The sequence below is a fragment of the Panulirus ornatus genome, chromosome 47 (assembly GCF_036320965.1).
Source record: "Panulirus ornatus isolate Po-2019 chromosome 47, ASM3632096v1, whole genome shotgun sequence".
NCBI lineage: Eukaryota > Metazoa > Arthropoda > Malacostraca > Decapoda > Palinuridae > Panulirus > Panulirus ornatus.
Window position 1 is genome coordinate 11,559,061 of NC_092270.1, and position 18,216 is coordinate 11,577,276.

Below are 18,216 nucleotides of genomic sequence, written 5' to 3' on the forward strand. Positions count from 1 at the left end.
CGAGGCCGCTTCTCTGACCACTAGTGATGATGGCTCAGGCCTCAAGGATACACTGGAGGGGGGAAAAAAATCGAATCCTTTACCTAATTTTTCTTTCTTCAGTGTATCCTTATTCATTCACAAAGAGAAATAACATCGTTAGACGCCTGTGTATAGGGAAGGGTCCCCACCTCGAATTAAGCTTTAGCCAAAGACAGACTCGTGTGCAAGATTGTATTTCCGATTGACTTATGGGGACAGTAAATATAGGCAGTGTTCAAAACCGTTCGTTTAATATGATGTGAAATATGATTTTTCTTTTTTATTCCTTTATAAAAACCGGGTCACGAGTGACCTCGCTATTTCGCTCATGTTGAAACACCGAAAAAAAAAAGTCATCAGACTGCGAAGCTTAGTCATAATGTTAGTGGTATTCAAACGTTGAATCATTACACCAAATTGGTACCTCGGGAGAGTTTCAAGTAGCGATCGCACCGACCACACTCGCCTGAACTCATGTTAAGAATATAGAAAACGAGAAGCAAATGAAAAAGCTTAGATTACACAAAGTCAACAGAAAACGTTTCTTCACCCATTTTTTAACATATGTCAAATAAACTAACCATATCATCTGTGAGAGTAATTTACCTTCACGGTAAAGAGTCATTTGATATCACAATACAGACGGAAGGTGGAATCTAGATTAAGTTAAACGTATGACCTCCAATCAGACGATGTTTGTGCCTGATTCGCCTGTGTAATTACGACCGGAGTAGCGATGGACGTAAATATCAATAGAGAAATCCAAAAACAGAAGGACAGCTGCCCAGCCTACGACAGAACATATGTGATCATCAGAAAAGAAAGAAAAACATCCTCACACGACTTTATAATTCAGACCTAACCTTCTGAGTCTTGACCTTTAGAAATACTCATTACTGATGAGTTCGTCTTGACCCACAACTGGTTGCTGGTGAAGAAGATTTTTTCTTCGGGGATGTGCTGACGGAACGGGCGCTGGCCCGGCCCAACCTTACTGAACGGGAGGCGGTGGTTCTACAGCAAGAGATGAGGAGGGGATCCGCACCCTATACAGGCGCTGTTGAGGTGCCGTGCAGGAAGTAGTAGCTGGGAATGTGCTACACGCTTGTCTCTGCTTCAGTGTGTGTATGTGGCAAAGTGCGTGCGGTACAGAGGATGTCAGAGATGGTGTGTGTATGTGTGTGTGTGTGTGTGTGTGTGTGTGTGTGTGTGTGTAATTGGGTACGTTAGCATTTGAGTGTGTACCAATGCGACAGAGAGTATGTCAGCATTGGGGTGCGTGTGGCACAGAAAATGAGTATGTGCGCGAAGCAGACAATATAAGCACGGCAGAGTGTGTGTGTACAGATCATGTCGGCAACTGAGTGTGTATGTGCGGCTATAGCTCGCAGAGTACATATGTGAGCACTTGAGCGTATGTAGACAGTGTCAAATTTGAGTGTGTGGGCTAAATAGTCAGTGCTTGAGCGTGTGCGTTACACACGTTTCACAGGAATGCGCGTGGTAAAGAGTGTGTGAACACTCAGGTGCGTGCGTGGTAGACAGAATGTCAAAAAGCCTGTGTGCGTTAGAGTATGTCATCATTACCTTGAACTATAGCGGATTTACAACACGCTTCGAACTCTCCAGTTTCGAACCATCGGGCCAGGCACGAGTTAATAGGCCACCTTGAAAGAAAACGAACCGTCTTCGGATCATCAACAAAACGTGTTTCACGTGGATGCTTTGTCCGTTCGTTGTGTGGAGCAAGCAGACAGTTGCTCAACTCAGGCTGAATGGAGATGCATGTGTCGTGGGCGTGCTGGACCAGGGTGGAGGAGGCTTCAATGTAGGCGTGCGGGCACGGGCGCGGGTGTGGGCGTGCGTGCCGTAAAGCAGAGTGTCAGAGGTTTAGCTACAGACCTAATGCATGCACACACACCGTGTTCCAATACACAATGGGGTGTGTCTGGCCTCAGCCCCGCTCACCGAGCTATCACGAGCTAAATCATCTGCAGTGGAGAGGGATGACGAGGAAGCCAGAGAGAGAGAGAGAGAGAGAGAGAGAGAGAGAGAGAGAGAGAGAGAGAGTGAGAGAGAGTGAGAGAGAGAGAGAGATGGGCTCCAACAAACACTGCTCCACGAGATACTGCTCACGAACTTAACATATAGTTTTTCCCAATAGCAGAATAGGAGAAAGATAGATAAGGAGGAATACCACATGGCCCCTGTCTCCCCACATCGATACTTCTCACAGGGGTAAGGAATTCCATTTATTGCCTGGAGGTTTACCGTAATTTCAACTTCTGAAGTGATGGTTCTAATTGGTCTGCTTCTCAACCCTACGTATACAGCAAGAACCTCATTAGTACCCCGTGCATACTATTCCTCGACCCTCAACACTTCTCTATTCTTCCCTGCTTTATCCTAGCTTCTCTCTTCCTCTTCTCATATCCTCCTCATGCTCTGTTCTCCCCTGACCTTCACTTCTCCCATCTGGTATCCTCAGACATTCAATTTCCTTCTTATCCTATTTCCCGTCACTCTCATCCTGTCTCCTAATTCTTAATTTATTCTCCACCAATTTTTGCATATAATTCCCACCTTGTGTCCTTTCCCTGTGTCATCCTCTCCCCGCTTGCACTCATCCTCCACCATCCTCTCTGCTCTAGTTCCTCTCATTTCTCTCTCTCCTCCCAGTCTTCTCCCACGTCATGCTGACTGTGTGAGGCGAAGCGAGGCGAGGAGGGTGGGGTCAGGACGGGCTGGGTGGGAAGGAAGACCTCACCGTTTGGCCAGGCAGTTGCAGGTGGCTTCCCACGGCAGACTACAGCCCTCACACCTGCTCGACACCTACCACTGTACTCACCCAAGCCGCCTCGGCTCCACCTTAGCCTCCTAGTAGCCCTGGCTCCACCATGACGACCAACCTACAGGTCCCGAGCTCCACCCTAATAGTTTCTGCTCCACCACAGCGATCTCTGCTCCACCGTAGTGGACCCAGCTCCACCCTAGTGGCCCAGGCTCCACCATATAGAGGCCTTAGCACCCCCCTAGCGACTCCAGCTCCACCTTCGCAGTCCTGGTTCCACCCTAGCGTCCACAGCACCAACCATATGGGTTCTGCCCTGTATTGCTTATCAGAGTCTTTCCAGGTTTCCCATCAGCAGTCCTTTCAACGCCATAGCAATGTCGGCTCTATCCTGGCAGACCCTGGCAGCCCTAGCCAACCCTGTGCTCTCCAGCCTTGCCCTAGCAGTACCTTCCCACTTCTAGAAAAATGAAATTCCAGCCTAGTAACTTCAACCCTCTTCTAAAACGTTCTATCCAACCCTAATCCCAACCCGTGTATTACCAGTCTTGATGTAGATGGCCCGACCCCCATCGTAGTGGTCGTGAATCCATTCTATTAGTCCCAGATTTAGTCTAAGAAGCTAAGCCCCTACTCTAGCCACCCTAATCATACCTAATCAAGCAATTCCAGCCATACTCTAAGGCTCCAGGCCTTACTCATGCATTTCCAGTCTTATTCTACGAATTCAGGCCTTACTCAAGCAGTTCCAGCCATACTCTCAAGCATCTAGGCCTTATTTAAGCAGTTCCAGCCATACTCTCAAGCATCTAGGCCTTACTTAAGCAGCCATACTCTCAAGCATCTAGGCCTTACTTAAGCAGTTCCAGCCATACTCTCAAGCATCTAAGCCTTACTTAAGCAGTTCCAGCCATACTCTCAAGCATCTAGGCCTTACTTAAGCAGTTCCAGCCATACTCTCAAGCATCTAGGCCTTACTTAAGCAGTTCCAGCCATACTCTCAAGCATCTAGGCCTTACTCAAGCAGTTCCAGCCATACTGTACGAATCTTTGCCTTACTCAAGTAATTCCTATCTTACTCAACGAATCCAGACACTCATATAGTCTCAGCCTTGCTTTAAATACCGAACCCCCTAACCTAAATGGTCAAAACTTTTCCTCAAAGAATCCAGGCCGCATCCTAGCTGTTCCAGATCCACTTTAGCCGTCCTACCTCCATCCTGTGATAGCTCTTGTCTCAATTCATCAACCCTGGTTGTACCCTAGCTTCTCTAGCTTACCCTAGCGGTCCAAGCCCCACCTTTCTAGCAGTCCCGGCTACATCTAAGCAAAGCTTGACCCACCTACTACCAATGATACCCACCCTAATCATTCTAACTTCACTCTGTAGCCTGGGACCCACCCTATAAGGCCATCGTAAGGACTATGACCTCATTCCTGCAGCGTTTACCACAGCCCTAACAGCTTCTGCCTCAACGGAAAAAATCTCCTTGGCCTCACTGTAGAGGCCATATCCTCACCCTACCATTTTGGACCATACCCTGACAAAGTCGTCCATCCCCTGGCGTCATTGGAAGCTTCAGTCCCTTTCTTCATAATCTCACTCACGCCCTCATAACCCCAACCATACCTTAGCAACCTAAACTTTGCCCTATCAACCGACTTACAACCCAGTAACCTATACCCACACCGTAGAATCCACAACCACACGCTGGATGTAGGAATCTGTGTGTCAGGGGGACTTGGGAGCCGATATTGTACCTAACGTGTAGACAATCAGTCTACTGAAGAAACAAGAGATTCGTATTTAGGTATACGTGGATAACGAAACGTTTAGTGAACTATTCACAACGTAAGTGTAGAACCTCCTCTTCCCCATGTTCTAGTTTATTAACTACAACCCTTAAATGACCCATCCACAACCTACAGACACCGTCCACACCCTAGCAACCCGAACCACACACTATATGACACTACAAAGGCAACCTATCTTCATACAACCCCCTCGCTAACCGTCCACACCCTAGCCACCCCAACCACACCCTGTATAACACTACACAGGCAACCTATCTTCATACAACCCCCTCGCTAGTCGTCCACACCCTAGCCACCCCAACCACACCCTGTATAACATTACACAGGCAACCTATCTTCATACAACCCCCTCGCTAGTCGTCCACACCCTAGCCACCCCAACCACACTCTGTATAACACTACACAGGCAACCTATCTTCATACAACCCCCTCGCTAGTCGTCCACACCCTAGCCACCCCAACCACACCCTGTATAACACTACACAGGCAACCTATCTTCATAGAACCCCCTCGCTAGTCGTCCACACCCTAGCCACCCCAACCACACCCTGTATAACACTACACAGGCAACCTATCTTCATACAACCCCCTCGCTAGTCGTCCACACCCTAGCCACCCCAACCACACCCTGTATAACACTACACAGGCAACCTATCTTCATACAACCCCCTCGCTAGTCGTCCACACCCTAGCCACCCCAACCACACTCTGTATAACACTACACAGGCAACCTATCTTCATACAACCCCCTCGCTAGTCGTCCACACCCTAGCCACCCCAACCACACTCTGTATAACACTACACAGGCAACCTGTCGTCATACAACCCCCTCGCTAAACTTACAAAATCATATGTTTACAGTCGCCTTGTTCCCTCACCTCAGTCATTTTCACTGGGCTATTTCTACAGCTCAGACAATTGTGCTCTGAACGGAAGGGATGTTCCTTCCCCGAACTGCAATTACAAACGGGAGTGAGCTGGGACTATAGCACGATGGATGAAGTACGACAGTGGTTTGCAAGGGGGGCGGGAGGTGTCGTCTGTCAGAGCAGGATATCATGTATATAAACTCCACAGGGAGGAGGGGGTTACATTTCGATGCGATTCCTCAATCGTCTTTCTTCAAAGGTCTTTTAACACGGGTTAACCAGCATGATAAGTGTGACTCGGAGTTGATCCGAAGCTTAATAACATCTGAGGTCGAGGAGGAAGGGAGGGGGAAGAGAGAGAGAGAGAGAGAGAGAGAGAGAGAGAGAGAGAGAGAGAGAGAGAGAGAGAGAGATGGGGGAGGGGAGAGCTTTTAAGTGTGACAGAGTATGAGGCAATGATCAAAGGCCGAGATAAGTCCGTGGGGATATTATTGTCCCATGTCCGCTGTGTGGTGGCTGCCCCGGCCTGTCTCTTGTTAAGCTATAGGGCACCTGTTTGTCTCTCTTATCTCCTACTTGTTTATTGTCCAGTTGTCTGTCAGTTGTGTACCTGCCGTCGCACTGTCTCCGGCCTGACTATACGTCTATTGTTATTTTCTATCTCATACGTTATTGTTTATGGCTCGGTTGTGCGACCGGTGACGTAAAAGTTCGTCGAGTGCTATACCAAGGGGTCGGGGAGGGGGCGTCGTACACATACACAGAGGGAGAGCCACATGCGTCCCGTGCGCTGAGGGGCAGCGACGTCCATGTTACTGGAACAATGACATGTTCTTTTAAAAGAAAAAAAGAAAATATGTATACGATGGGACACGTTGTTCCTGCTTCCCAGCCTGACGTGTTATCACTAAGACTAATGACTCCCACTCGTGGATCCCTCCTCCTCCCTCCCGCCCAGTCCCTATGTCATTTTGGCTCATCCTTTGGCCATTTCTTTTTTCCTACCCTCAAGCCGTTTCTGTCTAGTGATCGTTTTCTACGGCCCGTTTTCGTTACATGCAAAGCTCTTTGCTAGGAACTCTATTTTCTATTTTTTTTTCTATCTTTTCCGTTTTCTTTCTGCTTTGGTCCTCATCTGTAGTCTGCTGGCGTACTCTAGTCTTCGTCTGTCATCTGCTGGTCCACTGTTGCCTTCGTCTGTCGTCTGCTGGTCCACTGTTGCCTGCGCCTGTCGTCTGCTGGTCCACACTAGTCTTCACCTGTCGTCTGCTGGTCCACACTAGTCTTCACCTGTCGTCTGCTGGTCCACACTAGTCTTCACCTGTCGTCTGCTGGTCCACGCTAGTCTTCACCTGTCGTCTGCTAGTCCACACTAGTCTTCGCCTGTCGTCTGCTGGTCCACACTAGTCCTCACCTTTCGTCTGCTGGTCCACACTATTCCTCGCCTTTCGTCTGCTGGTCCACTCTAGTCTTCTGATGTCCTCCACACCCAAACTCTCTTCTTTCGTGCATGTCGCCTCCTCCCTCGACCACTGTTATCGTCGGAGGCTCCGATATCTCGTCTCGCTTATAAATCCTCGAAACATGAGGAAATATGACATCTTGGACGAACAATAACCTGAAGATGAATTAGAGATGAAGGTACATGACAGGTGGGCAGACTCCTGGTGGCGGCCCTCCTCTTCCTTAGCAGGGGGAGAGATGGGGCGGAGGCTGGGTAGTGGAGAAGAATGGGAAGAGCCACTTCGTCGGTGGGGTCGAAGAAGGGGTACAGAAGGAAAGACACTGTGTCCCTCTCTCTTCTGCCACTCTCAAGGTCTTCAGTTGAAGCCTCTCTATTTGGAAAGGTATTCCTGCCTACCCCACGCCCGTAAGAACATGACGTTTCTTCCAGAACAGAAAGTTAGGACAGCGATCCAACCTGCAACAAAGGATGATGCTGTCTGTGCCTCTGAGGCAGTACACATTACAGGCACTCCTCATGAAGCCTTCCATGTACTAGATTCTCCATCTGCCTTTCTACTTGTCATGCCCCAGGTTCTATGTTCCTCGTCCCTCACAGTCGCCAACGGTCTCGAAAGGACGCTGAAGCCTGTTGGTGTGTTGCATTCCTCGTGCCTTTGTCTTCTTTTCGCTTCCCTTACCCGCACACCCCCGTAGATAGTGGTCACAGTAGGTGGACGGGGGGAGGCAAGCCCTGTGCGTGAGTCATACACCCGACATAACTCTCCCTCTCAGTTCGGACACACACCTCGGTCCCACCTGCTGTTTGTGTGTCCAAAACCGACACACCCGCGTCATCCGCTGGACTTGTCCGTGTGCCTTAAAAACTTCGCCGGATGGCGCGGCGGTAACCCCTAGTCTTTCACGCCTTTGTACCACTATACGATTGTTTATTTTTGCGGCCATCCACATTATACACAACACAGTCATGATTTATGACCATCGAGTGTTGAACAGCACATCTGCTCGTCACCTGTGAAGATTACTGTACGAGGTGAGAAGCGAAGATGTTGGAATTTAAACTAGAGAATGATATTTTACAATATTTTATGGTAGTGAGCACGACGGTACGGGCCTTAGTATACGATGGCGTGATAGTCACGCCACCATAACCATGGGGGTCGTACCGTTATGGTGTTCAGGGGTCGTCCTTGTCGTCCTGGGGCCGCCAGAACATCACCATCTGAGATGTTATCGAAGAAAAACGTCCATGCCCCATAAACACCAGGACGGACAGTCACATCCAAACATCTAATAACACACATTCATCATTACTAAGAAGGGAAGGTCACAGCGGCGGAGAGACCCCCATCCTGTTGTCTCTGGCAACAACATAAAACAAAAGCGGAATCCAATCAGAGCCCCTTGCCCTCTGACCCCTAGGGGTGACGCCCTGGGTGATGCACTGTACCCAGGGATGAAATGCCTCGTCGTATATTCTGTGATTTTTTTCCGATATGTAAATTGTCGTTAGAGGAGCTGGCAGGGCCGGAGGAGGGAAGGTGTGTGTGTGTGTGTGTGTGTGTGTGTGTGTGTGTGTGTGTGTGTGTGTGTGTGTGTGGCATGGCGGGCTGAGAGTCGGTTCAGACTTAAGCCTGAGGTCTCCTCTCACACTTTTACGGGCTTTTGTATGTGTCTCGTGAGGGGTATTTGGCCATTTGGTCTGCCACCTCAACTCTTGTGACTCATAGATGACTGTGTTTTATTCTCTGACTCACACACAGCCCTCGAGATGACTATATCTTTATCCTCTTGATTCTCTTACTCCTCGTAACGTTCTCTCTCTCTCTCTCTCTCTCTCTCTCTCTCTCTCTCTCTCTCTCTCTCTCTCTCTCTCTCTCTCATATAATGGTTCTCACGTCTCTTACGGCCCTCAACGTACATGACTAGCTTACCTTCTGTGGCTGTCTAGCTACTTCCTTGTGAATCTATAAACACACTCTTGACTCTTTTCTGGTAACTCGTTTCCGTCAGGACTGTGCTGTGTCCCTCTGCAACTCGTATAATTCAAAGTGACTCTCCGAGAAGCATTTACTATAGTCCATGGTAACTCACAGGGCCCAGTGATCCCGAAAATGGAAACGCCATCCAACTCTCTTGGATATACTCAACCAATTGCGTTTACAAGTTTGTTACTATCCATCACGGAAGGACGAGTAACACACTGCTTTCGTACGACGAACAGTTTGAATACTTATCTCTGGGCACCGTCAGCAATGGGAGGTATTTTGAGCAGCAGTGCTGACATGTGCGAGAGAAGTGTGTGGCATGCGGATGGCGTGAGGTGTAAGCATGTGAGAAGACGCAAAGTTGTGGGACGATGAACTGAAATCACTTGTGAAAGATAAGAGCGAGATAGACACTGGCATACGATAAAGAACAACTCAGAATCGCAAATATATAGGAAGATAAAACCACACTTCTTGGAGACTTGATCTACTTTGTGCCAGCCACTGGCATACGATTAAGAACAACTCAGAATCGTAAATATATAGGAAGATAAAACCACACTTCTTGAAGACTTGATCTACATTGTGCAAGCATAGTTTCGGCCCATCATGGACCCTTCAGTGATAGGTTAGTTCTGGGTTTAAGATGGGGCCAGAACAATAGAGGAACAACAGAAAACGTCTTCTTGAATTTTGTTTTTGTTCTGATCTCTCTCTCTCTCTCTCTCTCTCTCTCTCTCTCTCTCTCTCTCTCTCTCTCTCTCTCTCTCTCTCTCATCACTGTGGCACACACTACTCCGCAGAATCACATCCGTAGATGCACAGCTCAGATGTATGTTGCACCACACACTGCATTCATGCGTCAGTCCTTGTCATCGGAGGACGTGTATTAATCATTGCAATTCTTATCTCTTCTCCTCCAAGACGTTCCTCGTGGCTGGAGGAGCTGCCCTCGAAAACACACCGAAGGTAATGAAGTCTTATAATCTGATCAGACCGACACGATGAAGGTGGAGCAATTTCTTAAGTGCGGCACTTACGCTTATTTACATACAAATGGATAGTCTTTAATGAATGTGTGGAACTACCATGAGATGGCGTTCCTATGAATACGAATCAACGAAAGCGTTAAGACGAGGGAGCCTCCTTACTCTTCGTAGAAGAGTTAGTAGCCATCGTCTGGCCTATATAACTTTTCACATGTCAATCTTCTCCGCTGAAACTACTGGGTCAGCCTAAACTAAACTTGACAAGGATAGTCCTTCAGGTAATCCCTTTTAAGAATTGCGTCCAATGCCCCCGGACCCCAGTACACGATGGTCGTTTGTTTTTTAATAATCTGATAAATGTAAAACCAGTCGAGTGATACAGACTCATGTAAGCTTTTAATCATAATCATCATTAATGTAACTCACAATTTCTATTTAGATTTCAAACCTAATTTAGAATTATGTCCATAAATCACCCTAATTTTCACTTTAGCAAAAACCATTCTTTCATAATCTTATCGTAAAACTGGTATAATAATCAGAAAAGTTACGTACACATATACATTCATACAAACGTTCATGCAAACAAAGACCCAAATGCATTGTATACAACATCTGATGTGCGTGTGTGTGTGTGTGTGTGAGTGTGTGTGTGTGTGTGTGTGTGTGTGGTGTGTATTCTCAAGCATAGTAAACTTCTATTTGCTTCGTTCATCTTGTATATAGAACAAAACACTTATGGCTGCAAACTTTTACACCACCATAGATATAATTTCCTCAGTGGCTAATCCTTCTTCAGACATCACATGGAAACATAATTCCAAAACATCAGCACAGATGATTTCCCCATCCCTGAATCATGCTGCCTCATGCTTCATCAGCATTTCCAACCAAGCCAACAAAATACACATACCACAAAGACATGTGTGGAAATATGAACCAAACTTCTCCCCGCAAGCTACACACCTCATTGAACAAATAAACCAGCCCAGGCAGAGACACTCACCATCAGCAGAAACTAGCAAACATATCCAAACACTAAATAACATCATCACCAACTGAGAGGTAAATTACAGATTGACACTCCCTCCTCAACACAATGGACCACAAGGCGCACAGAAACCAACTCTGGCGCAGATTAAAGGACCACAATTACCCACCTACTCACATGAAGGAATCCCGACCCTTCTCTCAAAAGATCACAGAAACGTGCTCATACGACACTACTTACAAATCAGCCACAGACCAACCTCGCACATAAACACAAAAGCCATGAACATCCTAAACAATTTCCAATCATAAACAACTGCTCACCTACCTTTCACTCCCATCGATACACGCAATGGTATCAAAACTTAAAGAACTGTCCTCCTATAGCACTGATAACATAAACTTTCACATAAAACACTTCGGTCCAAACACCTACAGACACTTTCAGTCACACTTGGCTACACAACAAAATTCCTAACATCTGGAAACTTGTCAGCATAACACCAGTCCTGAAGTCCTCTAGACCATCCAACTCCCCCTCCTCATACCAGCCTCTGTCACTTCTGTCTTCAGTATCCAAACGTTGTCGAAAACTGATCTTCACCAATGTGAAGCGAAATATCCCACTCTCACCTACATAACATGGCTTTCTTTATATAAACTCTACCACTCCACCACCATACTACATACTACCCTCACACAACATATCCTAGATGGCCTCTACCAACCACAACCCCCGTCGCGCACAATGCTAGTGGCAATAGCCATCAACAAAGCCTTTGACACTGTAACATCCTCACACAGAAGATACCTGACACTGCCCTCCACAAGAATGAAAAAAAAAAAGAAGTTGAGTTCACCAAGGAGCAGCTCTTTCTCTAACACTTTTCAGTATCTTCCTACACGACCTTCCATTACCCCCAGCAAAACCACAACATGAAGATCTCATAAGCAGATGACCTCACCATCACAACACCCTTACACCATAGTACCTACATCCAACATGCACAGCTTCGTAACATATATATATATATATATATATATATATATATATATATATATATATATATATATATATATATATATATAACCCTTAACTAGTTCCCCATTGCAGCAAGCCCTGAAGCCAAGTCCATGTCACAATGAGCGGCTCACATTTCCCTTCTTTTCAACTTTATGGAGGCTGGACTGACTTCGTGACCTCAGCTGCTGACGGTCATTGAGTCCCGACATCACGACCCCAGCTGTTGATGGCCAGCAGAATGCAGGGTCTGAACTTTTAACCTTCTTGGAAGTGGCATTCTGTAATGGCCCTGTGTGTGCTGGAGAGGTCTAACAACACCCAGGTCGAGGGTTCGAGCTCCGCTGTCCACACCCACCATTCTCGTGCGCATGACGACGTGGAATATAAGCTGGCATGACTCTTAAATCCCTTTTCATGATGTGGTTGAAATTAGTGCGGCATTTAGAGTTACACATCACATCCCCCCCCCCCTTCCGCTTATGTAAGAATGAAGTCCAACACCAAGAGGAAGTTAATCGAACCCCGTTTCAACGCGGTAACTTCGCCCCTTATTATAACTGTCTCTATAACACCATAAATAACTTCCTTAACGAAACGGTCGCTCCAGAATGGCCACGAATGTACCTAACGTAGTTCGATCCTAGTTGGAATCACCGCAGGCACCTATCACGAAGGGGTTGACGTAATGAGGTGAACCAACTCGTTTTACATTGTGTCCTACGAACCGAATGACGTCAGACGCCAGGGGACAATCGCCAGGGTCAAGAAGGTCGTCAACATCAAGTTATAACCATTAATCGTCAGTTCGTCCACACCTTCTGCAGGAGCTGAAGGTAATTCTCCCACAATAAACACTCACACTGCATATATGGCTCGTGTCATGTGGGTATGAAGATGACACTCACTTACGAGACAACATGAGCAAATGACGACTTGACAGATGTGTGTGTGTGTGTGTGTGTGTGTGTGTGTGTGTGTGTGTGTGTGGGTGGGTGGGTGGGTGGGTGGGTGGGTGTGTGTGTGGGTGGGTGGGTGGGTGTGTGTGTGTGTATGTGGGTGGGTGGGTGGGTGTGTGTGGCCTGGGGCTCCTCTCTCCTTCCCACCTTCTCTACCCTTGTTTCATGGGTTGTTCAAACACTGTGCGTTACCGCTGTTCAATATCTCTTTACTCATTGTTCTTCTTTTATATTCAAGGTTCAATAATGTTATCTACGAAGTCATTATGGAATCTTCTTTTACCGGAGTGATGCTCCTGTGCTAATTTGACGTCAAATGGATTAGATCCTTCTCTGTGTTCGTGTCGAGGCTGGGAAAAACAACAGAATCCTCTAATAAAATCTAACCGGAAGGAAAAAATTCAGAAACAAAATCTCGGACCAATTTTTACGGCGATGAACGGGACTTTGGCCTAATTCTATTTATTTACTTCGTTAACTGAGTCTCTTTTTCATGCAAATTGGTTACTGTGAATGTGAGGAAAGAGTCCCTATGCAAGGAGATAAAGAATATGATACATAGAAGATAAAAATTGTGAATGAGAACGAAGGATTGATTCAAACAAAACCAGGGTTTACATCATCTATGTACGGTAGTTACCCAGAGAGCTACCTGAAAACTCGATAGTTAAAAAAAAATGCAAGTTTTTAGATCTAATGGTTATGAACAAGTATGAGTCATTTAAGTCAGAACCATAAGTCAAAACGTATAAAATGATAAAATTATCGTCCATACTTTTCACAATTATGTATGTTTGATTTAGTGGCCGTCAAGATTTTGGAGGTCAATCCACAAAGTGTACCCTACGCCAAAACATACTAAGTTGAGTTCACATGAAATCAATATAGACGGATGACTTTCGTGTATCTATGCAGTGATCACCTCACCAGTCTGATGCAGCTCCACCACATTACTCTAAGTCAGTTTTTCTATCCTATTTCAACTATTTTTTTCTTTTAGGGAAGTCATAGCTACATCAGACCTCGTCATGGACCATCAAGGCTCTTGTTATAGGTGCCCTGCCCTCCCTATGTACTTCTGTCAAGTTCATCAGGTTATACCCTTCAGGGTAGGTGGGTGGGTGGGTGGGTTGGCGGGCGGGTGGGTGGGTGGGTGGGCGGAGAGGAAGTTCATTAGGTTATACCCGTCTCAAAGCTGCTCACATTTACGTCACTACGTCAGATGCAGTAGGTGGGATTATCTATGATGGATCTACAACTGTTGTTGTTATAATGTATATCATTATCATTATCATTACCATTTCTATGATTATCATTATTACGAAATCTCTGCGACCCCTTTTCTAGACCTCCTGCAGCTTCAAGGCTGCACTCCACTCAGGAGCAGGGAAAGATGGACTCCTTTGGAGCAAGGAGCTACCCAAAGGGAGACTGTACTCCTCTCCATCCATTAACGATGCTACGGCTCCACGGTGTAACCAAATGAAGACGTAATCGAGTCCAGTCAAACCACTAACTAACTTACATCGAACAGTGGGTGTTAACCCTCAACTGGATTGCTTAGAATCAAGTAAATATCTGCCTTTATCTCGTATAGAATTACTCTTCACAACGTAAGAATTAGGTGCAGATAACGAGCGAGGATTATTCCTTCGTGTACGAGTTTTATACGAATGTATGCCGCTGGGTGTCAAAAGTTAATGGTCATTAATGTCAATCACACAATATACGAAAATATAATTGATGGTAGGATGAGTACCAGCTATAAATAATGATGATCATTTCTGGGAAAACGGTCTTATGCTACGTTGACATAATCTTACCAAATTACTTGGCATTAAGAATGAAGAACACAAATAATTTACGTAAACACAAATCCCATTTTCTATGGAGCAACTAGCTGTCACCCACAGCCAAATGTGAGGCCCTTATGACAAAGTTAACTGTATAGAAAACGAACCTCAAATAGTGTTAATATCAAATACATATTTTTCATTTAACCGAAAAAATGTTAAGCACGAAGCACAAATGTTCGCTAAAGTAATTAATAATCCTAATTAAGACGGATCCCATATGGAAATGATGTTCCCCCACTGTAATAATATACTATAAATCACACAAGAAGACTACAACGGCAAAAATAATCTGCAAGTCAAAACAAGAGAAATACATATGTAAACATCACACAAATGGTTCTAACTTATCCTAGTCGCACTGAAGAGATGCCAAGGGGTCGTTAAACTGTTGACACTGCCCTTACCTGGTCACTGGCGAGCTCATCGAATAACTGCCGTCACTTCCCTTACGTTACTCAAGCATGCGACACTTCCATGATATCAAGAACACCGGTAAAATAAATGTCTGGTTTGTGGGAATGGCAAGATTTCTTGGTATTATCTTCAATCAAGACATCTGGCAACGGTCGCTCTCTTGATTAATACTCCTGACATTTACATAAACCCTACGCCTCTGACGAGTGTCAGCGCTATAATAATGCTGACACTTACCTTAATCTTCAAAGTCAGGTGACTGACTGCCATGAAATTGCTGACGTTTGCAAAGACGTCAGACAGATGGCTTTGAACCTATACATGTTTCTCAAGCCATACTGCTGCTATGCTGATATTTCTCAAGCCATACTACTGCTATGCTGATATTTCTCAAGCCATACTGCTGCTATGCTAATATTTCTCAAGCCATACTGCTGCTATGCTGGTATTTCTCAAGCCATACTGCTGCTATGCTGATATTTACGTATATATATTGAAGATCTGCCAGGCAGCAGTACGTCTGACAATGCTGACTATGACAATGCTGACGCCTTTGACCTTAAGACGCCCGGAAAGTGACGTACCCAAATATTACTGACATTTACCCCCTTGGCCTTTGATATTTGATAGGCATACGATATTGGTGATAATCTTCCTCAATCTTCGACGTCTGTAAAGTGGCATTACTCAATATTACTAACGACACTGACCACAATTTCAGACGTCTTAAAAAGAGAAGGTATCAGCGAGTGTCATAAAAAAAAGATAGTTATAATTGGTACTTACCATTAATTCCGATGGACCAGCCTTGTTCCTGGGTGATCAATGGACATGAAAGAAAAAAGTTCCCCTCTATTTTCAATGTCTATTTACATCCTCATCCGCTGTATGTGCTACACTGTAAATAAATTCAGTCTTCATATTACACACCGTAATATAACTGTGCACCTTCGTTTTTTGTTGTTGCCAGGCGATCCATCACTGCACACTTATTCGTATACATGTGTTTTTGTTTTTATTTGTTGTTCACCACCTCTGCGAGATATTATCGAGCCATCAATCACCTCCTATTTTCTTCTACGAGAACCCAACATTTTAACCAGAAGATTTTAGATAATTTTCCCCCCGAAGTCAATCCTTACTATATTTTTTTTGGTCCTCCACACTGGCTTTTCAAATGGTACTCTCACGGGAATTAATCACATTTCGCATTAACTACATCACTTCTTCCAAACACGAATATAAGTGAGTTCACTGTATCTATCAAACGTCCTAAAATCAAACGTATGTCCTTTTTTGTATACTGAGGTAAGGATTACGATCATGAAACACCTCACACTAGCTATACCACGTCTTCACACCAGCACGCCAGCTCTCAAATGACAAGTTTTGGCAGGAGTATCGCCATGAAACGCTGACCCAAACACATCTGGTAACAAGCAGTTTGCAATTCATACAGACGCTCGTTACGCTCTTTGTAAACAAAAGCCTACTGCTATCGCGAGGGCTAATATTACGTACTTAGTGTGGAAATACAACTCGTGATGTACCCTTTACATGTATGACACGAAGTCAACCGTAATGATTCGTAATAAGTCAATAGGGATAATTAAGTCCAGCAAAATTCACGCTCCTCTCTGTGTGTGTGTAAGTGAGTGAGTGTGTGGTAGGGGCGAGAGAGAGGGCACCGACCGGCTTATACTAATTTTGCTTCTCTCCTCGAAATGTTTAAGTTTCTGATCATCACCCAAAGATTATATACATATGTATATATGTATATGTACATATACCTATATACATATACATCTTACACCCTAAAAAAGGTAAAGGAAGACCAATGCATGGCAGTGGTGAAACACATGTTCCAATCAAATTATGAAAAAATGAAAAGACGATGTGGAAGACAGACACTTCAGTGAAATGTTTTCGGGGACAGCAACTGAGTTGACACACGATTTCGCTCAGAACAAATTTGTTACGTTCATGTGGCGTCTGACATTATGTGCCAACAGAAAAATTACGTATTTAAAAGACTTTCTCTTCAGCTTCATAATAATGATCTTACTGAGAATATCTATAATAGTTACGATTATTATCATTATCAGCTGTCATAATTATCATTAGGATCATAGTCACAACTTATTATTGTTTTAGTTATCATCATTATTATTGCTGTTGTTCATTATCATTATTGTTTTTATCATAATTATTTTATTATTATTATTATTATTATTATTATTATTATTATTATTATTATTATTATCATTATTATCATTATTATACTTTTTATCATTATCATTATTATGATTATTATTATTATCATTATTATTATCATTATTATTATTACTATTATTATTATTATCATTATTATTGTTATTATTATTATTATTATTATCATTATCATCATCATTATCATCATCATCGTTATTATCATTGTTATAATTATGATTATGATCATCATTATTATTATCATATGAACAAGTTTATAACTGGCCAGCCAGCAAATACAGCATATATTTGCTGCATTCTCGTTTGCATGAGAAAGACACACACACACACACACACACACACACACACACACACACACATGTACACGACCAGATATATTGACCACTGGTTAGGATCAACATCTTTGCAAGTTCAAACCTGCAAAAACTAAACATCTTTGAAAACGTGTTGTACAATGATGATATCGCATTTCAATTTCGTACTTAATGGACGACATTTATATATGTAAGTTGTTCGATTTGATTCTAATGTATAGTCAATGGTCATCACGTATGTTAGACTCTAAACCACACTTTAGACATTCATATGTATAAGTTTATACTTAGAAAACAGTAGCTTTTGTTTGGCAAACGCTTGAGCTTAAGTGGCAAACGCTTGGAGCTTAAGCTGACACAGAACTAAACCAAAGTTGTATTTATAATCAAGTGCAAAAAAAAAAAAAAGCAATTGAGGACTTACAAGGATATAATAATGATAATTATATTCGTAAATGATTATCAAGGAAACACGACACCTAACAACAGCTACACC

General features: G+C 44.3%; 1 protein-coding gene across 2 annotated transcripts in view; it reads right to left on the minus strand.

The window, feature by feature from the left end:
• The window catches only part of LOC139763542 (uncharacterized), a 673,625-nt gene extending 657,089 nt beyond the window's left edge, over positions 1-16,536 (minus strand). For both annotated transcript variants that reach the window (XR_011716186.1, XM_071689742.1), the window contains exon 1: positions 15,964-16,536. Coding sequence is in view for 1 of the 2 variants with exons in the window: in XM_071689742.1 (XP_071545843.1) it covers positions 15,964-15,966 (3 nt within the window). In the remaining variant the exon portion in view is untranslated. The remainder of the gene's footprint in view (positions 1-15,963) is intronic.
• Positions 16,537-18,216: the final 1,680 nt, after the last annotated feature.